Source organism: Microcebus murinus, chromosome X (assembly GCF_040939455.1).
Source record: "Microcebus murinus isolate Inina chromosome X, M.murinus_Inina_mat1.0, whole genome shotgun sequence".
NCBI lineage: Eukaryota > Metazoa > Chordata > Mammalia > Primates > Cheirogaleidae > Microcebus > Microcebus murinus.
Window position 1 is genome coordinate 3,106,054 of NC_134136.1, and position 22,882 is coordinate 3,128,935.

At 50.8% G+C, this 22,882-nt stretch overlaps 1 protein-coding gene across 2 annotated transcripts in view; it reads left to right on the forward strand.

Moving 5' to 3' along the window:
- STARD8 (StAR related lipid transfer domain containing 8) overlaps positions 1–22,882 on the forward strand; it is a 73,283-nt gene that overhangs the window by 12,607 nt on the left and 37,794 nt on the right. Inside the window, exon 2 of one of the 2 annotated variants that reach the window (XM_012736264.2) lies at positions 142–175. In XM_012736264.2, coding sequence (XP_012591718.2) covers positions 142–175 — 34 coding nt within the window. Of the gene's footprint in view, positions 1–141; positions 176–19,697; positions 19,796–22,882 lie in introns of those variants that run through there. The other variant, XM_012736265.3, reaches the window with a different exon arrangement.

The following is a 22,882-nucleotide window of genomic DNA, read 5'->3' on the forward strand; positions in this document are numbered from 1 at the left end:
CTTTCTTCATTTTCCTTTTCTGTGGGCCTCAATGTGTCCTGCTGTAAAATGGATAGATGGAACTTGCTGACTTTAAGTTCTCTTCTAGTTTGGATGTTGTGTCTCTGCAATGCCTTGACTTCGTCTCTGTTTCCTTTGCAGTGCTTGCCGTTGCTGCAGGTGAGGAAGAACGCAGGTAAGCGCATGGCGTGAGGATCACAAACGGCATACAGTGAGACTGAGCTTCTCAGTCGTCTTCAGGGAGCAGCTGGTCAGGCCCCTGGGCAGCAGAGCCAATGGCCGAGATGTGAAAGCTGGAGATGTCCTCTCTGTCTCCCTCCACTGGGCGCTTGCTGGACTTCTCGGGCCCTGCCTTTTGGCTCGAGCGCGGGGCCTCTTTAGTTCTCAGAGAGAGGTTTTGCACTTGTCAGGGAGCCAAAGGAGGACTTCCTTCCGAAGCTATCAGCAAGTGGCAGCCACCCATAAGCTTCCCTTGTTCTCCAATGCCTTCTTTCCACTGGGAAGTGTATTAGGGGTGGGAGATATTTCGGGAGAGGAAACAGGTAAGTGGAGGATGAAGCAGGGAAACCTGGCATTTGGGGTTCAGTGCCTGTGATATTCCCAGCACTTGCTTTATCTAGAAGGTTTCCAAGAGGAGGTGGCCTTTGGAGTCAGTTATACATACCTAGGGATATACATAGCCCTGAAGTAAAAAGTTCCCTCCTTTTGCTCTCTAACAAGTTTCTTTGAGCCTGGCTTTTTATCTGCCTTCTGCCTCTGGTATCCTGTTTGGGTGGGGACAAGTGGGTGGCAACTACCTTCCGTTGAGGAGGACACAGTTGTCTCAAGCGGGATGACAGCGTTGTGGAGGAACAGAGAGACAGATACGGCCGGGCTTTGCTGAGGCCACCGAGGCCACCCTCCTGGCTCCGGCCTGACCTCAGTCATTGCCACTGGCTTCAATGTTTCATCAGGATGAGCTCATGACTTGAATGAGCATGGCTCCTAGGTGACAGGGCTGGAGGGTCGCTGAAACAGGAACCGATTAACAAGCGAGTGGTGCGCTAAGGGCATGCGCGAGGCATCTTGGGAAGACATTGGAAGAGACAAGCAGAGCCCTTGCTCAAGAGGACCTTCCAGAGTACTTGGAGCTGGTTTGGGCAAGACTTACCAGGTGGCAGACAGGGGATCTGGTGACCTCCCAAGGACTTTTCCACCTTAGGACCCAGAGTTCTTGGGTGGTTGCTGCTACAAAAGAAGAACTGACAGGGTGAGGTGTTTATTTGCATTGCCATGACAGCAGATGGGAGGGGACCTATTTTGAAGCGGGAACACTGCTTTGATCAGCACACAGCATGCATCTGCTTCTCCACCCCCACCCCACTGCCTTCCCCCCATCCCCATTCCAGGGCTTCTTGCTGAGCACAGTTCCTGCTTTGCAACGCAGACTTCTGGGGGCACAAGGTCTGCGCACTGCCCGTACTGGGTGAAGGACAGACTTCTCCATTTCAGAGACACCAGCTGCAAAGGCTAAAAAGAAACCCCTCAGGCCCCGAAATAGTGACCCCCTAGACGAATGCACTTGCAGCTGCCAAGTTGTCTCTTTAGAATGTCTGTGCCAGGCTAAGGCGCCAGCACGGAGCCCTGGGAGGGTGGGCACCAAGTGGCTGAGTGGTCTGTGGCTTCTAGAGGAGAGAGGAGGCTCTTTTAGGGGGTGGGCGAGGCAGAGGAGGTTGCCACCTACGCAGCTGAGATGGGACTGGTCTTCCTGCCTCTTCTTTAGGTTAAAGTTTGAAAATGTCTATTTAAGGGCAAATATGAACACATCGTCTCACGCTGATTCAAGGACAATCTGGCAGAAATTATGAGTTTATGTGGATGCGGCAATGGTATCAGCCAGGCACTGGGAATCAGAGCACCTGCATGTTAGCCCAAATATATCAGTATAGAGTCACTGTGTGAGCCCAGGCAAGAAATTTCCCCTCTCTGGACTAGTATCCAGACCTAGAAAATGGAGCTTATTAGGCTGGGCGTGGTGGTTCACACCTGCAATCCTAGCACTCTGGAAGGCCAAGGTGGGAGGATCGCTCAAGGTCAGGAGTTCAAGACCAGCCTGAGCAAGAGTGAGACCGCCGTCTCTACTAAAAATAGAAAAATTAGCCGGGCATAGTGGCGCATGCCTGTAGTCCCAGCTACTCGGGAGGCTGAGGCAGGAGGATCCCTTGAGCCCAGGAGTTTGTGGTTGCTGTGAGCTTTCATGATGCCATGACACTCTAGCCCAGGTGACAGAGTGAGAGACTCTGTCTCAAAAATAAATAAGTATAATAAAGAATAAAATGGAGCTTATTGCCTGGGACTCATATGGATCATAAGAGTTAGTACATTAAAAATGTCCAAGTATCAAACACATGTGATTATTTCTGAGATTTAGCTCAGGGAGTGAGCAGAACTCTTGATTTGTTTTATTACTTTTTTATTTGTGGGATCAGTAATGCCTTCACATGCTTCAAAACTAAAGAGGTATTAAAAATAAAAAGTCTCTTCTCGCCCCAGTCCCTCAACTATCCGGCAGTCCTCTTAAAGGTGACCAATGTCACAAGTTTCTTGTGCCTTTGATGAGTTTAGAAGGTTTGAAGAAAGTGAGCTGTGCTAGACAGGACTGCAGAGGGGACTGGAGCTGCCTGATTGGGGTGGCGCGGGGGCTGAAGGGACAGGAGCTATGGGACAGTCTGACACTCACGGCCGACTGATCCTAAGTCAGAGCCTTCCCTTCTCTGAACCTCAGTGTTCCCCTCTGTACGTTGAGCCTGCCATGTTCTCATACGCCATTCTCCCAAGTGCCACCAGAGCAGAACAGAAGAGGTGGAAGAGAGGACCAATCAGGGACATTTTAGCGATGAAGAAGCCGAGACACTAACTCCAAATTGACATTTGCATATAATTTGCATATGTAATCTTCTTCTAGTGCTTTTGTCCTAGTGGTCCCACTGACAGAGGAAACCTTGGCGGGGCTTTCACGGGATCCTTGGGACTCTCTTCCAGGAGAGCATTAGGAGCATCTAGGTGGCTTCAGCACACGTGGAGCTGCCCAACCCCGAGAGGGTGAACTGAATGACCCGTGAGGGCCCTGCTAGCACGCTTCCAGAATCCACTAGCACAATCTTTCCCAAATCTCACTTATTTGTGAACCACCCTCACAGTTTTTGCCATGATGTCATCTTTGCCATTACGTACTTAATATTTTTCTTTAAATCAGCCTGATTTTAAGCAATAACCTCACCCTAAGCTGTAATATCTATGAAATTGGGTTTTGACGTACTAGTTACTAGTTACATTTTCCCCAATATATGCTAATTATCTATCACTATTAAAAATACCAGTGTATCACCCTTAGTCATCCCATGCCGACATATACTACCGAGCTAGCAGTAGTAAAACCAGCAGGTCAGGAGAAGGCTCAGGTCTTAGGGACTCCAAGACTCGCTCCATGCTCTCAAGCTCCCTGCATCACTTCATACTTCTTCCAAGTCCTCGCATCATGTTGCTTGAGAGTGAACTGCTCCTAAAATACAAAAAGGTTCTGGAGCCTAAAAGGAACCCCATCCTCCAAACAAAACCCACAACTCCAAACTGCCTGTCAGGCCCTGAGGTGAGAACACTTGACTAGCAGAACCAGGAGCTCTAGGTTCCAGTTTTGGCTTTGCCCTTTGCCAACTGTGTGATCTTGGGCATGTCCCTTCCCCTCTCTGGGCCTTAGTGTCCCCAGCTATAAAACAAACAGTTTGCACTAAATGACCCCTAAGATATCTTGCCACTCTGAAATTCAATGGCTCCTTGACTTGCAAACTGCACCACTGAGCCTATTAGCTCCCCTTCCCAGCAGGCGGCAGAGGTGAGGAGGCTGCTGACCTTCCCTCCCACCGCCCTTGCGCCAGATCCTCCCGGGGGCCACTTGTTCCCAGTGCACAAAGCTCCTTTTGTTGCCTGGAGCTGTTCAGGGCTTCTCTCCAGGCTCCTGCTGAAGTGGCTGCGGCTACCTGGGGGGTAATAGTTTGCCTGTAACAAGAGCCCCTGCTCCCAACCGAACTGGCTCCAGTCTGGCTGCAGGCTTGGCCTCAGCACCAGACTCAGTCCATCAGCTGCCCCAGACCCCTCCTCCAGCTCGAGGGGGCGGGGAGTCCGACTTGAAAGGCAGAAAATAGCCAGAGGGGCAGTAGACTGAAATACTAGGCATATGAAAACTCTCATCATCATCATAATACTTCAATCCACTTCCTTTGTTTTGAAAATGACCAAATCATTCTTGTAACTAATTCTTAACACTTCTGGTCATTTAACATTTGCTACTTTACAAAGAACATTTATGGGGCATGACTTATCTCACATTTGACAGATATTTTACCCAGCAACTTGGCATAATATAAAGATCTACTTAGTTAGAGTGCATCTGGCATTTATTATCATTTGAGACAGGAAATCTTTTAACCATGATCTATAGTGAATTCAGCCAAAGTAAAAACACTGGGCTGTGAATTTGAGAGACCTAGGATCTAGTCCCACCTCTGCCATTAACTTCTTCTGTAACCTTGAGTTAGTTGCCCTCTGTCCCCTGGGCCTCAGTTTCCTTCTATACAAAATGAGCAAGTTGTCCAAGGTCCTCTGAACTTTGACTCTGTGCCATCTCCTGCCTTCTGCCCCCACCAGAAATCAGGCTGAAAGGAGAGGGAGGTAGGGGTAGGGTCAGTGGAAAGGGCAATTTCAAGATGTTCTTTGGGATGGGAGGAGGGTTTCCAGGCTTCCTTTGGGGCCCGAGGGGCCAGGCTGGGAAGCTCAGATTCCTGGTTCCTTTTTCAGGAGTGCAAAACAGAATCAGGTCCAGGCTTCCATATGCAGGTCCGGCAAATGTCCCCATCGCAGCCTCGCTGTCCGTTTTCACAGCCTGGGCCGAGAGGGAATGGGAACTGCAGGTGGAAAGATAAGCCTGAGAAGGACCTGGGAGATGCTATTGGCCACTTCCACCGGGAGGGCCCATGGATGATTCACACTCAGCACTGAAGATCCTAATTCTTCATCATTCCTCTGGAAACCTTCTTCCTCAGGATTCCCTTTCTTGGTGAAAGCAGCACCGTCTCTCCGGTCACTCTAGCAAGAATCATGAGAGTCACCTGCACTCCATTTTTCTCATTTGCTGCCATTCAGTCAGCAAATCACGCACGTGAGACCTCTTTGTAATGCTTCCCAAATCCACCCCTTCTTTGTCACCCAGGCTACCCTAGCCCTCCATCTAGGCCCTCAGAAGCTCTGGCCTGGACGGGTTGCTCCCACTTCCTAACTGGTCTCCCTGCCACCACGCTCTCCCCTCCAGTTCACCTTCTACACTGCTGCCAGTGTTCTCTCTTTAAAAGAAACATTTAGGCATCCTCAAAAATCTTTGATTGTTTCCTACCTTTGGTGAAAGTGCAGCTGCTTTGTTTTGGCATTCGAGGTCTCACCTGTCTTTCTTGCATCTCCCACCTCATTCCCACATTTCTGAGCCCCGTGAGGCAATTCGCTATTCCCTGGACACGCAGTGAACCCTCATATTGGAGTCTCTAGGAGGTGTGTCTTTGCCAGTCCCCTTCTTGCCCTGTTAAGCCATCCCCTGGCATCCCTTGCCATCTTGTCCATATCTGTTGTAACACATCGCACTGTTTTGCATTGGCCTCTTTTCTTTCCTGTCTCCCCCACAGCCCATGAGCTCTCAGTGTGCAACAGCTACATCTCTACTCCCAGAACTCACATAAACAATGAGTCTGCCGAGGATTGTCTTTTATTTTTGATGGCATAGCAAAAGGACTTCTGGTAATCACTGGTGACTTCTTCCTTTCAGCAGACTTTCTTCCCTATCATTTCAGCTCCGAACTAGCTATTACAGATGGACACAGAGCCCCACTGGCTCCAGATGACAAAACGTCTGAAGACAGGGTCTCAAGTCCCAATGGTGCAGATCAATGCAAAACACATTTCCACCAAACCCTTGAAACTTGGACATGGACCTACATCCTGTCTCACAGCAGGAAGGACACTTAAGGACCATATTAACCAATGCTTTTCATAAGTGAGTACTGAGGAGCCCTAGAGTCCCCAGAGATTCCTTGAGGGACCTGAGAGAAGGACAGAGTTGAGGGATGTCTCATTCCAGCTTCATTCAACCAAATTTGTTTTCCCTTTAGGGCCCATGAAGATGGGGGGGAGGGGAAACACCCCCACACACACACTGAAAGACCAACTCACAATTAAAGTAGATTAATGAAAGAAAGATGTTTCTTTACCATGCATGTGGGGGGAATCACAGAGTGATTGCCTAGTATTCCAAAGGGGTCCAGAAATTGTTACGCCCTTTTTATAGAGGGGAGGGGAGATGAGCAGCGTAGGTAATTCTGTTTAGGAGCGATAAATGGTTGCCAGGGAGGATGAATGGATGGGGAAACAGATTGGCATGTAAACGATTCTCTTAGCAAATTAAATTAACCTGAGAGACAGGTATTATATTTAAAATGATTTGGGCCCGGGCTGGTTGCATTCTTGATCTTCTTTCTTGCAACATATTGAGATAACAGGGAGGGGAAAGGAAGTCAATCGTTAGTCCCTTCTAAGGCCTATTGATCTCTGAGGGCCTTTAATTCAAAATATTCTTTATGGGCTGGTGAGATGTCTCACACCTGTAATCCTAGCGTTCTGGGAGGCCCTGAGACAGGCAGGAGGATCACTTGAGCTCAGGAGTGTGAGACCAGCCCGAACAAGAGGGAGGCCCCCTTCTCTACTAAAAAGAAAAAAAATGAGCCGGGCATGGTGGCGCATGCCTGTAGTCCCAGCTACTGGGGAGGCTGAGGCAGGGGGATCACTTGAGCCCAGGAGTTTAAGGTTGCTGTGAGCTAGGCTGACGCCAAGGCACTCTAGCCTGGCCAACAGAGTGAGAATCTGTCTCAAAAAAAATAAATACTCTTTATACCAAGGAGTCATATTTTGGAGTAAAATTTCCTGAGCTCGTTCAGCTGTAATTTGGAAACTGGAGTTGGCCACATGAAAGTAAATTCTGGAGATCACAGCTCAAGTCTAGTGTTCAGTTGCTAACCAGCTCCCTTTTATACCATTGCTGCTACGTGTCCACTTAGACTCTGACCAGATTCTCCAGGTACGGTGAAGCCTCCTTTTTCATTCTAAACTCACTTGAAAGTTCTTTATACTGAGCTAGAATCTGACTTACAAAAACTTCCATCCAGTGGTCCCGTTTTTACCCCTTGGAGTTTCATGGAAGGAGTGTGTCTCTTCTTCCCTGTGGCCAACCTGCTGGCATTTAGAATTTCCCAAAGTCTGAGCTGGAAGCCACCCTAGAAGTCATACAGTCCCATGCTCTCATTGCAGCTCGGGAACCTGAAGCCCAGAGAAAGAACGGGGTCTGCACAACAGCAGATAACTGGTTGATGGCAAAACTGAGACTAGAACCCAAGTCCCCACTCATCTATAATGCCCTCCCCAGAAGCTGTTCTTCCCCAGCTCCTAAAGCCATTTCTTATGGTGTGGATGCCTCTTCCCTCCACTTACGTCCAGCTGGCGGTGACCAATGGCCGAGACTGTGACAGTGCCATGGCTCCCAGGCTTTGGTCTGCCTGGGGAAGGGGCAGAAGCAAAAGAGAATGAAGTAGCTTCAGAAGCAGAGCTGTGCCCGAGTGTCATCCTCGTCCCCCTCTGCCTTCTGTAGGACTAAATTCCATTCGAACAGCCCTTCCCTCCATGGCAGGGCAGCCAAGGGGCAGCTTTCAGAGGCCCCTTCTGACCTGTTTGCTAGAGGGTTCCTGCTGTGCGACCATCCAAATCCCAAACCCAGAAACAGGAAGAGTTAGTTTGGTTTGCGTTTTGAGAAGAAAAATGAAAACATAGGAAGTAGCGCTCCTGAGAACAGAGGCTGCCAGCTCTGTGACCATCTGTCCCTGGAGCAGGATATTTCAGGGATCCTTCCACAGGGGAAGGGAACAGCCTCCCTTGTTAAAAACAAAACACAAAGCTCTTCAAGGTTGGAAAGAAAAAAAGGCCAAAAGGAGACTCTTAAGGAGAGGACGGGCAGTTGTTTCAGAATCTCTGGCCTTTCCCACCCCACTGGCCGCCACTTGGAACTGTCATACTTTGATCTCACTGCTGTTATCACCCCATCTGGCCATCAGAGAAGCCTTGCTCCCTTTAACCTATGTCCCAACAGAGAGTCCAAACCCCCTTCCTTGTTTCCCTGAGGATCACCAAAGTAGGCTGGCACTCAGAACTTTCCTCTGAAACCAAGAAAAAACAGACATAAAATAATTACAGGCTACACAAACAGTGGATCAATATTCAGGTTTTCCAAAGTACATGCTTTTTATTTGAAGAAGCCTAGCAAAAGTAGGGAAGCGCTTTGACCATCCCCAATCTCCCAGGATAACTACTTTCGTGCCCCTAATGAGCTGCGGTTAAGTTTGCCTGGCTTGCTTCCCTTTCAGCTCTCTGTCACTCGGAGGTGGATGCCATCTTGTTTCCTTACCACTGTTGCTAACAGGGCCAATGCAAAAGGTCCGTTAGGAAAAGAAAAAATTCCAGAACCCCTAGGGTCCTTTTCAGTTCTGGTTTCTGGGCTGAGGAACATGGCTGGTCCACAGATAGTTGACAGGGTAAAAGTGTGGGTCATTTTGGGGTACCAAAGAAACATAGTCCTGCAAGGAAATCAGCTCTGCCCACCTCTACTTCTACAGGCACACATGTACGTGTGTCACATGTGTGGTGTGCACACACACACACAGCCACTTTACCAAAATTTTAGTTTCAACGTATAACAAGACCTTGACCATGCAAAAATATACCACTGTCTCCCCTGGGCCAGAGGTAAACAGAACTTCTTCCTAGACAATACTTCCAAGAGCATCTGCTTGGAATGGGTTTTTTTTTTCTCCAAAAAGATCTGGGGGCAAAACATCAGTTTTAAATTTTAAAACAGGCAAAGAGTTGTTGTGGAATAGCATGCAAAATCCATATGAATGTGTTAGATAACAGTGGAGACTTCAGAAACATTTCTCACTGGTGGCTGGCTGCCTGGGATCCTCTGGCTCCCAGGGGCTACCTGGGGAATAGAGGCTATGCGGGGAATGAGTGAGCTGTGCTCAGCCATTTGGGGGAACGTTGGTGCAAAAGTGCGAGGAGCAGTGACTAAGATGGTGAGCGCCTTCAGGGTAGAAAGTGTCTTATCTTTCTCTGTCTCCTCACGTCTCATACAGAGCCAGCCACAGGGACAGTGCTTGGGAGCTATTTTTTCTGTCCATCTGTCCATCCAATTCCGATTTTGTCAGAATTGAGCCTCAGTTTTCTCAGTTTTGAAATGGGGATCCAAATACCCAACTCCTGGGTTGTGACAGGTCCAAAGTGTGACAGTGGGAGCGAGAGCACTCTGTAAGCTCCCAGACAAGATACTTATTACAGCTACCAAATGATTATAAAATTACCGCCAGGACTAGCCCAGGCAGTAGGGTGGGGGTAGGAGGAGATGTTTTCTCTAGTCCAGAAGTCTGACTTGAGATTTAAAAAGTGAGAGCTAGGCCGGCGCAGTAGCTCACGCCTGTAAAGCTAGCACTCTGGGAGGCCGAGTCAGGAGGATTGCTGAAGGTCAGAAGTTCGAGATCAGCCTGAGCAAGAGCGAGACCCCGTCTCTACTAAAAATAGAAAGAAATTAATTGTCCAACTAAAAATATATAGAAAAAATTAGCCGGGCATGGTGGTGCGTACTGGTGGTCCCAGCTACTTGGGAGGCTGAGGCAGAAGGATCGCTTGAGCCCAGGAGTCTGAGGTTGCTGTGAGCTAGGCTGACGCCACGGCACTCTAGCCTGGGCAACAGAGTGAGACTCTGTCTGAAAAAAAAAAAAAAAAAAGTGAGAGCTGAGTCCTCAGGAATGAGCCGAGGGCAGATGGAGCCCCACCCCCACTCCAGGGCTGCTGTGTGCAGGCCCGAGGGGAACTTGGGGTGGAGTGATGGAAGGATCAGATGTGCCTCAGACACCTCAGGTCTCCAAAGACCAGATGTGCTCGCCTTCTCATGTCTGCCAACGAGCCCCTTTGAGGCCCGGGCTGCAGCAAGGGTCATTCATCACTGGGGCTGGAGTACAACCAGGCATGATGTGTTGCCTTGGCTGCTAACAGACTCTGTGACCTTCAGTATGTCCCTTCTCCTCTCTGGGCCCCAGTTTCCCCATAGTTAAAATGAAAGGATTGGATCGGGTGGTCTCTAAGGCCCTTTGAGCTCCTACACGCTATGTTTATATGACCCTTAATGGGAAAGGGGTTTGGCCATGATTTTCCAAAGATGTGAACAACGCGATTTGCTAAAAATGTGATGGATCTGATGGATAGTTTGACACGGAATCCTGAATCCTGGTGAAAAAGCGCAAAGCAGTTGCAGGTTGAGGCAGGTGCACCCAGCTGAGGCCCCCTTCTGTTTGTAAGTGTGCTGCAGTTCCTGTGGCTGCTTCTGTCCCTGTCTGGCTGAACTGGCACAGCCCGGCGTCTCCAGAGCAAGCTGAGATCGCAGTCCAGGTAAGGGGCGTGTGGACACAGCAGGTGTTTCCCCAGCCCTGGGCTCTGGCCCAGGTACCTAACAATATAAAATGAGGAAAGGAAAGAAAACAGGAAATCCTACCCACTATATGCACCTAATCATTCCTTCTAGGCAGGCCCGTTGTCTCAGAAGTCAGCAACAGCTGCTGAGTTGGAATGGCTGACTTCTGTAGTTTCTCAGATTCTTGGATTCCCCCCACCCCATCTCAGGCTGCTCAGACCTTTGCCATTCTTCAAAGCTCAGCTCAAATATTGTCTCCTCCCTCTCTCAAATCCCCAGCATGCTGTGTATCTGTCTTATAGCATGGATCATGTTCTGCCTTCTGTTTCAGCTGTTTCCTTTCACATATGGATTAAAAATAAAATACATGTTCTGGTGAAAATTCCAACCTATATATCTAGATAGAAATGGAGAGCCAAAATCCCATAACCCCTGACTCCCACTTTCCAGAGTTAGCCATTGTTAAGAGTGGTTTTTTGTTTTTGCTTTTGGTAGCTTTCCAGAAATCTTGTATTGTCAAAGCTATTGGAAATGCAAGAGCATGATGTTTTGAACAGAGCACTGGCTCTGGAGTCTAAACACTCGCATTTGAGTCTCAGCTCTTTACTTGCTGATCAGATTTGCTTGGGTGAATTCTGTCTCCTTTTTGACCTTCAATCCTCCGCTTTGTGCAAAGCAGGCGGGTGCTGATGCCGGGGGGTGCGCGGCTGAATCCCCAGGTTGGTGCTGTGCCCGGAGGTGTTGACGCTCTGCTCCTGCCCCGGTTCTCGGCACGCAACTCCTTGACCCTTCTTTGAAGCCAAAGCCAGCTGAGAGGACCATTTTTCTAAAGTGATTTGGCTGGCAAAATACTGTTATTCCATCAAGTGGGCCCTGTCCCAGCCTCATTGCCCCAGTGTGCTTTTGTAACTTTGGAAAATTCTACAGCTCTTGTTCCTAACTTCTACTGCCCTCAGCTCCTAGTTCCTCAGAGTCTGGCCCCAACTGGTGCCTTCAAAGTTCCCCACCAACATAATAATAATAATAATAATAATAATAATAATCATGTACATATATATAAAGGAAGTAGAAAGAATTGGCCAAGAAGATTCAATTTTCTAAATGGATCAGATGTAAAACTGTTGAAATCAGACCTGGAAAGCTCTTTGGATATTACTTAGTCCAACCTCTGTCACTCCCCTTCAACCTTTAACAAACAGGGAAACTGAGACCCAGAAAAGGGAAGGTACTTGCCCATGAAGTTAGTGGCTCTGCAATTTGCCTGTGTGCTGCTGCTGCCTGCTGAGGGGGTGACAGTGCAGGGAAGCAGCCGGGGGAAGAGACGAACTTGGCCGGAGAAGGGAGGATCAATCAGGAGGGACTAGCTGCAAAATTCCCCTGGAAAGTGGAAATAGAAGAAATAGGACGGTTGTGGTTTAGTGAGCTATTATGAGTCTTGCTGAGCAAGGAGAGGGAGGAGAGAGGAAGGGAAAATAGAGGGGGGCAGAAAAGGAGTGAAAAGGGAAGAAGGAAGGCCGAATGGTGGGGACTGACAGTGACAGGGTCAGCAAGGTCTGAAACAAAGCAGATCAGTAGAGTTCTGTCCCATGTGGGGCATCCAGCCACCTTCTAAGTTCCCACCAGATCTGCTGCCTGATTTCTTCTAGGCTCTGAGAACATGAGCCAGTCCTTATTGTCTTAGCCAACTCAGCACTTTCCCCTGCCCACTGTTTGGAGGAGTGGCTCAGCAGAACTGGCACACCAACGTGAGGGCACCCTGTGGCCTGGCCTGGCCGCCAGAGCAGGCCCTAGGTCGCCCACTCTGCAGCCTTGATCTGATCTTAGTCACAGTCACATTGTGTGGTGAGCTCAGCCCATTTTACAGATGATGTGTAAAATAATTCACCAATGAAAACAACAAGAAAAATAAAACTAAATATACATTGAGAAACAATACTTGTGCTGATTAAGAATGAAGGCCCTGGAGCCAAACTGCCTGTCTTCAAATCTCACTTGTACCCCTCATTAGCTTGTGATCTTGCACAAGTTGCTAAACTTCTCCATGCTTCAGTGTCTTTATCTGTAAAATGAGGCCAATGATAGATAGTGCCTTCCTGAGAAGGTTTGGAAGGATCAAATAAGTTAATCTAAGTATATAGCTTTTGAACAATGCCTGGCACATAGTGCTCAATAAATGGTAGCTATTATTGTCATCGTCATTAGTACGCACTGTGTGCTGTTTTAAGTGTTTTACTTATATTATGTCATTAATGATCACTCACAAGTAACTGACACTCAGGTGCAAGAACACATCTGGTCCATGGCTTATAAAACTTCTCTAGATGCAGATTCTGCCCACCCCCCAATTGAATCCTGTGGGAAATCCCAATATATAAAACAGATAAAAACTTGCATGGCTCTGACTGAAGCAAGGTGGGGTAGGGGTGGGGGCCTGGAGCTTCCTGGCTCAGCCTTCCCTTGTTCTCCCCTCCGCCAACATCCCCATGATAGGCCTTGAGGCGCCTCCTCTAGCCACCGATCTAGTCCACCTAGGTTTCTCATGTTCAGATGAGATATTGTAGCCCTGAGAGGCAAGTAACATGCCCAAGTTCACTCAGCAGGTCAAAGGCAGAGTGGAGTATGGGTGGCACCACCAGCACGTGGGACAATAACTTGGGCAAAAGGAACAGCCTCCTTGGTTAAACTAGAACACAGAACATTCCAGGCTTCAGTGGAGAAGAGCTAGGAAAGGAGGGTGAGCAGGAGGAAAAGGAGGTCCCTGAATGTGAACAGCCCCACTGGACACTCATATCTTGCTGGGGCCACCCCAGACTTCAAGACAACATGGAGAAATTACAGGAGAAATTCTCCTAGAGAACTCTGGGACTTCTCTGGAATCCCTTCTTCTGACTTGATCTCTCTAGGCGCTCAGGCTTGTGTGAGCCCTGGAAGACTGAATTTGCAGGGCCAGGCAAGGCAGGGCAAAGGATGATGTCACTGCACCCCAGCCTGGGCGACAGGTGACACTCTGTTTCAAACAACAACAGCAAAGTGAGGAAACTGAGACTCAGAGAAGTGATATGACACGTCATCTAGTAAGTGTTGAAGTTAGTGTTCAAGTCCAAGGCTGCCTTGAGAATTCCAGTTCTTAGGGCCCCTATTCTGGAGCTGATAAAATCTGTATACATCCAGCAGCCCCTCCAACACTTGGCTGCAAAAGCCTAGAAATTATCCTTCCCATTTTACTAAAGCCCAGAAAACTCTAATGATTGGGCTGTATCATCCTTAGCAAGGTAGAGACAGGCAAAAGACTGAGACTTTGGGTTTTCTTTTTTTTTTTTTTTTTCAGACAGAGTCTCACTCTGTTGCCCAGGCTAGAGTGCTGTGGCGTCAGCCTAGCTCCCAGCAACCTCAAACTCCTGGGCTCAAGCGATCCTCCTGCCTCAGCCTCCCGAGTAGCTGGACTATAGGTGCGCACCACAACACCTGGCTATTTCTTTTTTTTTCTATTGTTAGTACACATAGGGTCTTGCTCTTGCTCAGGCTGGTCTCGAACTCCTGAGCTCAAACGATCCTCCCGCCTGGGCCTCCCAGAGTGCTAGGATTACAGGCGTGAGCCACCGTGCTGGCCAATGTGACTTGGGGCTTGCAATGGGAAAGCTGCAGCACGCTGCTAGAAGCAGCACTCGTGTCTGTCTGTGTCTGCCCACTGTCCACTTACAAAGTGCTCTCAGATCCATTATCTTGAGGTTTACAGGGCAAAAAAAAAATCATTTCCATTTGCTAGGTGAAGAAACTGAGGTTCAGTAACTTGCCAGAGGTCACACAACTACTGAATTGGCAGAGCTGGGACTTGAGATCAGAGTTGTGAGCAAACTCCCCTTTATTTTTCCGCCAAACGTCAACTTCCCGGGGTGACATCTAAGCCCTTTGCTCTTTTTCATATGAACCTCTGAATTGCAGAGACAGGCCTGGGGCATTTGAGGGGCAAACAGAGAAGCCAGTGAGCTCAGTTGTCCAGTGCAGACCCCAGGCTTTCGTGGCTAACTAGACAGCTCGTCCGCTCAGAGGCTTTGTGGTCAGGGTGCCAGGTTTGGTTCAGCCGCACGAATGGCCAGAATGGGGGCGGGGGTTTTCTCTCTTCCCCTCTTGCCACCTGTGGTTGCATTTCATGCTTGGTCACTGAGTTATTTTTATGCTCCTTCACCCCAATGACACTGGGGAAAGAAAACCTCAAATCTCTCAGTCACCATTTGGTTTGGTCAAGGCTGCTTATGGGCTTGCCACTCACCCACCACGTGCTCACTCTTCATTCAATCCTTGATCATAGCGGTCCCCAATCTTTTTGACACCAGGCACTGTTTTCATGGAAGACAATTTTTCCATGGATGGCAGTGGGGGGACTTGTTTTGGGTTGATTCAAGGGCATTACATTTATTGTGCACTTTATTATTGTTACATTTTAATGTATAATGAAATAATTATACAACTCACCATAGGTTGAGGACCCTGCTTTAACAAATATTCACTAAGTACTAACTCTGTGCCTAACCCCTTCCTGAGCAATGGATATGCCATAAATAATAAGATACAGTCTCTGCCCTCAGGGAATTCAAACTCTTATTGGGCAGGAAGATATATAGATAAGTAAACTCAATATAGAATGATTGCTGATGTAACTGAGCTGTGAAATCACCCAGAAAGGAAATGGCGTATGCTGTTCGTAGGAGATACTGCACTGAAAGGATACATAGGACTTTGCCAAGTGCAAGAGATAGAGCAAATAATTTAACCTCTTTATGCCTCAGTTTCCTCATCTGTAAAATAGGATAATCATACCTACAAGGTTTCTGTAAGGAGTTGATGAGTTAAAATGTGCAAAGAGCTTAGAATACTGCCAGGAAGATTAAAGCATATCAGTGTTTGAGAAATAAGTAAAGGAAATAAGGATGAGCATATTTGTGAGAGAGAAGAGCACATGTAACATATTTGGAGGGTTAACACGAAGTATATAGTGTGTTCCAAGAATGCCAGCTGAGTTGACTGGGTAAGCTTGTGCAGCATTTTGAATGCCAACCTTAGAAGTGTGGCCTTCTCCCTGTAGGTGATGAGCAGCCATTTCTGAAGCTAGATCTTGGCCGTGGAGGGTGGCACAGGACTCCTGTGTGAAATGCTGGTGCTGTATCCACCAGCTCAACAGGTGCTGGGCCCAAGACACTGTCACCAGCCAGGAAACAGTCAGTTGCCGAACCTGCATGGTAGACCCGCCCTGTGCGCGAGCCAGCCCCAGGCTTATCACCCACGTGGGGCAGGATGGAGTGCGGGGAGAGACACCTCTGCGCTCAAAGCGATGCTCTCATCTAGTTCGAATACAGGCTGCTTCTGTCAAGAATCAAATCAATCCTGGTGGGAAGTGGTGGAGGTAAATCGGGAAGAGAAGCTCTCCTGTGGCCTGAGAGAGGCAGCACGTGCAGTGGTTACTAGCCAAGGCTGACAGTCCAAACTGAACCACCTTGGGAAAGTCACTTGACCTCTCTGTGTTGCAGTTTTCCCATAATGGGGGAAATGCTAATACTTCCATCTCCCCGTAGAGTTGTTGTGATTATTATGGTGACTAAATTGCGCAGCAAATGCAAATGCTTAGAATATTTGCTCATGAGACAAGTGCTCCATAAAATGTAGCCAGTCTCAGTGACAAGGGCCTGCCCTGCAGCTGGGTGTCTGGTCCCCCTGGGGTACAAGGAGGTGGCCTGGAAGCATATGAATCCACAAGACCAATGTGGCATCTTCCTGGAGTGTCAAAGTCCCTCGAAGACTTAAAGAATAAAGACACCACTTTTAATATGAAAACACCAGAGACTTCCACCAGAGTTAACTGGAAAATTCAAGTGAATGTTTAAGATAAGAGCTGAGACTTCAAAGACATTCCCTGCTTAGAGCCAAAGCTTCAGGTTGCATCGTCAGCCCCTCAGGCTTTTTTCACATTCTTCCCCCTCGGCCCTTAGGGGTACTTGAATACAAAAAGTTACAGCCACACGCACACTTGTGAGTTCATGTAACCCTCAGGGGGGCCGATCGTTCCCTGTGGTAGGGATGATGCACAGGGTCCTATGGGTGAAAATGGAGGTACAAGCTCTCAATGCTGCCATTGCCGTTCAGCTGCGTGCATGTAGCAAGTTACGTTACCTTTGTGGTCTCTGGGTTTCTCCATCTGTAAAATGCGGTGTGTGTGTGTGGGGGGAAGGTGATAATAATATACCTACTTCAGAAGGCCGCTATAAGAATTAAATAAGTCGATCCATTAATTATTAATTTATTAATAAATTCATAAATAATAAAATAAATTAATAAATTAACAAATAATTATTAATTTATTAATTATTTTTGATTTATTTATTAATACCTGAAAAGCACTTAGAACAACTCTGGGCATATAGCTAGTGCTCAATACACATCTACTCTTATGAAATCCATTCTTCCATCTCCTCCCACAGCAACACCGTCAGCTAGGTGTCATAGTGTTCATTTTATGGAAGAGGAACTTGAAGCTATAAGGGGTTCCATAAGGTGCCCCCTCTTTGCCACCAGTGAGCATTCCTGCAGTGGGGAGGAGGTGGGAATAAAGACCTCAAAGGTTCTTCCCGGCTCCGAGGGTCTGCGGTTCAGTTAATGTTTGGAGCCCTTTCATATCATAGTTCTGGCTGGGGCTAAAGCAGAGGAACTCAGGAAATAGGGGAGGGACTAGCCGGGGAGGGACTAGCCGGGGAGGGAGATGCCTTAGGAGGGTAGGAAATGGCTGCTGCCGCCCTTCCTTCTAGGCTGCTGCTGCCGCTGCTGCTGCCGCTTTGGGCCTGTGTCCTAGGCTCCTGCCCAACCAGAGAGCAAAAGGGAAACGCCTCTGCTGCGCGGAAGCTGACTGGGGCCTCCTTTTCCTCAGCGGGGACTTGCCCCGTGGCAGGGGCAGTGCAGGGCCTGCTGAAAACTCAGGACTCTGCCGGGCACTGTGGATCATGCCTTAACGCTAGCACTCTGGGAGGCTGAGGTGGGAGGATCGCTCACGGTCAGGAGTTCGAAACCAGCCTGAGCAAGAGCAAGACCCCGTCTCTACTATAAATAGAAAGAAATTAGCTGGACAACTAAAAATATATAGAAAAAATTAGCCGGGCATGGTGGTGCATGCCTGTAGTCCCAGCTACTCGGGAGGCTGAGGCAACAGGATTGCTTGAGCCCAGGAGTTTGAGGTTACTGTGAGCTAGGCTGACGCCACAGCACTCTAGCCCGGGCTACAGAGTGAGACTCTGTCTCAAAGAAAAAAAGAAAAGAAAAAAAGTCAGGACTTGAAGTGTTGGCAGCACCAAGCTGGGCACAGAGAGAGGAGCATCGAAATGGCTGTTTATCCTGGCTGGGCTAGTCCAGAAGGGGGATTGCTGATAGGCCGAAGGGTGCTGGGAGAGAGAAATGGGCTTCCCACGGACTTTTATGATCATTTGGGGAAAAAGCAAAAATAATTCCATGAAATAGAATGGCCTCGTGAAAGGAGGAGCAGAGTCAGATCTGTGTTGGTTTTGAAAGGGGCGTACTGTGTGATCTTGGAAATGTTTTGTCAAGAAATATTTTGTCAATGCCTACTACGTGCCAGCGCTGCCCTGGGGAAAGGTGAACGGCATCGAGAGCAACATTTTAGCGTCTAATTTTCTTCCAACTCTGACTCTGATTCTGAGTCTGTGAAGGGTGGGTGCCTATATCATGCAAACAAGCACCCATTAAGTGCAAACTCCTCTTCCTTCTCCCAGCCTGTCCCGCACAAATGGGGTTGCTTCGCCCTAGATTCCAGGCACCAGTTGTGGAGACTGCAGGGGAAGGGCTGCGATCGTCACCTCCGCACTCTTCGTGCTTTACAGAGCATCTTCTTCCTCCCCATCGTGTCACAGGGTTATTCTCCTCATTTTACACATGAGGAAACTGAGGCTCAGAGAGAAGAAACCACCCAGGTTATGCCGCAGTTAGTGCAGAGCTACTATTAAAATCTTGCCCCATTTAGTGGCTGCTAACAGAAGTGGACTGGACGTGCCCCTCCCTTCCACTGTAAACAAGTTTAGCCCGGAGCCCCCACCACCCCCACGCCAGGTAGTGCGAGTTTGCTTGCTGCCGGGAGGGGGGGGGGTTAGGGCGAAGAGAAGGGCTTGTGTGCCTTAGAGTCCTGGGTCCAGGGCTGCGTGTGTGTGCGTGTGTGTGTGTGTGTGTGTGTGTGGTAGATCCTCCTGGCCAAACTCTTTGGGACTGAAAGCTAATCTTTCTTTATGAGCTTACACTTTGTGCCAGGCACCACGCCCAGCCCTTCAGATCCTTACAGCAGTCCTGCAACATAGAGATAACTGTCCCAGTTTAGATGATGGCCAAGTCCTTTGCATTGTTGAGCCTCAGTTTTCCATGTGTAGCATTAAGGGAGTCTGTAAAGACTGTTTCCACTCCAGGTGATTCTTGGTGCCAGGAGGATGTCAAGGTGGCATTGGTGGAATCCAGCTGGTCCCGTTGCTCTGGCCAGCCCACGGGAAATCAGGGCTGGCTGTGAAAAGCAGTGGGGTGGAGGAGGCTAAGGGGTGAGTCAGTCTGCCAAGATAGCCGGAGCCATTGCTCCCCTTTCTGTCTGGCTGCTGCCCAGTGTCTTCCTCCATGTGACATGCTTGGTGAGATTTGGGGGCAGACAGGAAGGAGGTGGAGGGGCTGTCCTGATGACTAGCAAGACACCCTCCCAATCACGCACTGGGCATGAGGACAGGAAGGAGAGGGATCGGCGGTGAGACACCTGTCAAATAGGGGGCCAGGATGGAAAAGGCGAGAGGGCGACTCCAACCCAGGACACAGAGTCCAGTGGTGATGGGGAGGCGGAGTGGCAAGTAGATAACTTGAGGCCAGTGTAGCCAGAGAAGGGGGAGACCCTGCCCAAGGTGGGGGGCGTGGAACTTTCTAGTTGATCCTGAGGGGGCGGAGCAACCACAGCGGCGTCCGCTCACCGCCTCCCTCCCTCCCTCCCTGCTTTTCTGGCCGGTCCGCTCAGTCCAAGCGCAACTACCCGAGGCGCCAGCGCTCCAGCTACCCGGCTCTGTCGCGGGCTCCGGAGTCGCCTGGCGCGGCGCGGTGCCCACGGACACATGGCCGAGGCGCGGGGGACGTGGACGCCGTGGGGTGTGACGGGTACCAGGTGGGACGCGCCGCTCTGGAAACCAGGTGACAGAGAGCCGGGCAGACCCAGGCGGGGAGGTCAGGGCTGGGCTGCACTTCGCGGGAGCCTCCCGCGCCTGCCTGTCCCGCGCTGGCTCCTCGAAGCTCCCGGTCCCCTCGCCTCCGTCTTCGGTTCCAACCCCATTTTGATCTATTAGTCTTAAGTCCGTTCCTCTGAAACCCTAGCCCCGGCTGGCAGTCCCCTCCTTTCAGACCTCCCAGCCCGCATGCCTGCTTGCTTCTAATTCTTAGCCGGCTCTTTCCCTGCCCTATAGGTGCCCCGTCCTCTTTTCCCACGTCTTTCTGCTTCGTCCTCACCAGCCTCTGTCTTCATCCTCCTCGCAGAAAGAATGGAACTTTGGTTACTAACGCATTGGAAGCTTTTAGTAGACAGCATGCCCCTTACCCCCATTCCTCCAGCACGTTATTTGTCTCTTCTGCGTGTCTTCCTGTCCTACTGGAAGTCTGATCCTCAGCCTATATTTTTTCTTCCTCATACCATCGTCTGTCCTTTCATCCCTTTTTTTGGTCCCCATGTCCTTGGGTCTTATCACCTACGTGGTAGTTCTTTACAACCTCCTATCACGCCAAGGGCCCTGGTACCTTCTCATTCTGTACCATGCTTGCAGGACGCAGCGCAGTGACCCCGGCAGCACCTTTGTACTCAGCTCCCATTGCCTGGGAGCTCCCTCCCAAGGCTTCTTTGGATTCTAGGGGATCTCCCAAAGTCTTTGGCACTGTTTGTTTGTTTTGTCTTGTCTTTTTGAGACAGAGTCTCGCTCTGTTGCCGGGATAGAGTGTCGTGGTGTCAGCCTAGCTCACAGCAACCTCAAACTCCTGGGCTCAAGCAATCCTCCTGCCTCAGCCTCCCGAGTAGCTGGGACTACAGGCATGCGCCACCATGCCCGCTGATTTTTTCTATTTTTTTTTTTAGGTGAGATGGGGTCTCACTCTTGCTGAGGCTGGTCTAGAACTCCTGACCTCAAGCAATCCTCCCACCTCAGCCTCCCATGGCACTTTGTTTCTTCAAACATTGAAAAACTGTCTATGTTTTGGGGCACTTAAAAAAATTTCCAGGCTTTGCCCATTACTTCCCCCCAGTAATTCTCTTTTGATTCCACTCAAATGGCAGGGAGGAAATAGCAAAGCGGGTTGGGTTTCTCGCCCTAGATTTGTCATGGAACTGGAGCACGCAGAAGCACAGGGCCCTCAGATACCCTCAGATCAGACTCTGGTTGTACAAATGGGGACACTGAGGCTCAGAGAGGGGAAGACTCTCAGCCAGGTCACACAGCCCCTCCGTGCGAGGAGCAGGCTGGAAGCCAGTCCCTGGTCCCTCACTGAGGAGCCGCTTTCCCGAGCATGTGTTGATGCAGAGATCCACAGCGGGTCTTGCCCACTCTGGGCGCCCGGTTGCCCCTCCTGCCTCCCACGCTGCCCACGCCCCTGCCTGGGAGGGGCGCCTGGGTCTGGGCCACCACCGCCTCCCCCACCAGCCTGGGAGCCCAAGGGACGCAGGGCCCTGGCTGTGGCCTGAGTGCCCACTCCCGCCCCGGCCCCGGCCCCGGCGCCTTGCTAGTGCCTGGCACAGACAGCGTCTGGGTACCACGTTATGGGACCGGTCGATGCACGTGTGTGGGGAAGGCCCAGCCTGGCTGAGGGTCGGATCAGAACTGCTATTTAGCCAGAATGCGTGTGTGTGCATGAGCGTGTGTGTGTGCGCGTGCGTGCGCATGTGCGTGGCGGGGGCCGCTGCGCTGTGCCGGGGAAGGGCCCACTGAGAGGGGACAGGAGCTCACAGGCCAAGCAGAGCCCGGACCCTTTGCGGAGGGGCCCTGGCCCTCAGCACACGCCCCTGCCCTCCCTGATGCCATCCGTGGCCTCTGAGGGCTGCCCTGCAGGGTCAGGAGATGGACGGGGTGGGAGATGGGGTGGGGTGGCATGGGGGTGGCTGGGCACAGACTCAGCAGCCCGAGTGGACTTGCCAAGCCCTAGAGAACCCTGATGGCAGGCTGGGCCAGGGGATGGGGCTGGGGCAGGTTCCGTCACAGCCGTACACCCCCGCCCTGGCAGCCCTGCACCTCCTGGGCACGGGTCTGGCTGCAGCATGAGGCCAGGCCATGGTGGCTGTCGGAGGACCTGCAGGGGGACAGGAAGAGCCCCCCTTCGGCCTCCTCCACCCTCCTCACCCTCCCAGGTGTCCTTGTGGGGGCTGCAGCCCTGGAGGGACACAGGGAAGGGTCCCAGGCAAGGAGGCAGGATCCGGGTGTCTGCTCAGGCACTGGGGGTGCCCTTGGCCCCAGGCTGAGCAGGGGGCAGTGCTGGGGCAGAAACCAGGGGTCCAGGCTTCTGGACCGGCTTGCCCCCCACCCCCACCCCTTGCCCTTCTTTCTCTCACTCTCCTCCTCTTTCTGGACCGGCATCCAGCTACCCCCACCCTCAGAGGACCCTCCCGCCACCCCAGCCCCTTCCCTGAAGACGTCCCATGGGTGTTCGGCTTCTAGGAGCCCCACTCCCACGGGAACACGAAGAGCTCACAGAAGCAGAGAAGGTTCTGGAAAGAAGAGCCAGCCTCTGTTTTTCCAGAGGAGGAGACTAGGCCTAGCCAGGGAGGAGCAGGCGAAGGCCGGGGCTGACCCAGCCGAGGGCAGGGTGGGGGCTGCACGGGGCTCCTGGGCCTCAGCTGCTGCGTGTGTGGCGGGGGCAGGCGGCCGTGTGGCAGGTGGCCTGCCTTGCTCTGTGTCCCCGCACCGCACTGCCACCTTCCTCTGAAGGGCAGGAAGGGCAGCAATGGGGTGGAGCGGCAGGGCGGGCATCCTGCTCTGGGAGTCTGTGCCAGGGCCACCAAGCTCTGTGTCCAGGGTGACGCCCATCTGCCAGGGCTGGACAGACAGACCGCCCTGAGGGAGTGTGGGGGCTCCGCCTGCTGCGGCAGGACCCTCGGCCCCTTGAGGCTGAGCAGGGAGGCCGGCCGGAGCCCGTCCTGGGTGTGCAGGCTGTCCCGGCCCAGGGGCTGCTGGGTGGCGCGGGGCCTCCTTCCCTAGGCTGACACCTCGCTGGCGTCTGTTGGGGGAGACGACAGGCTCCGGGTGT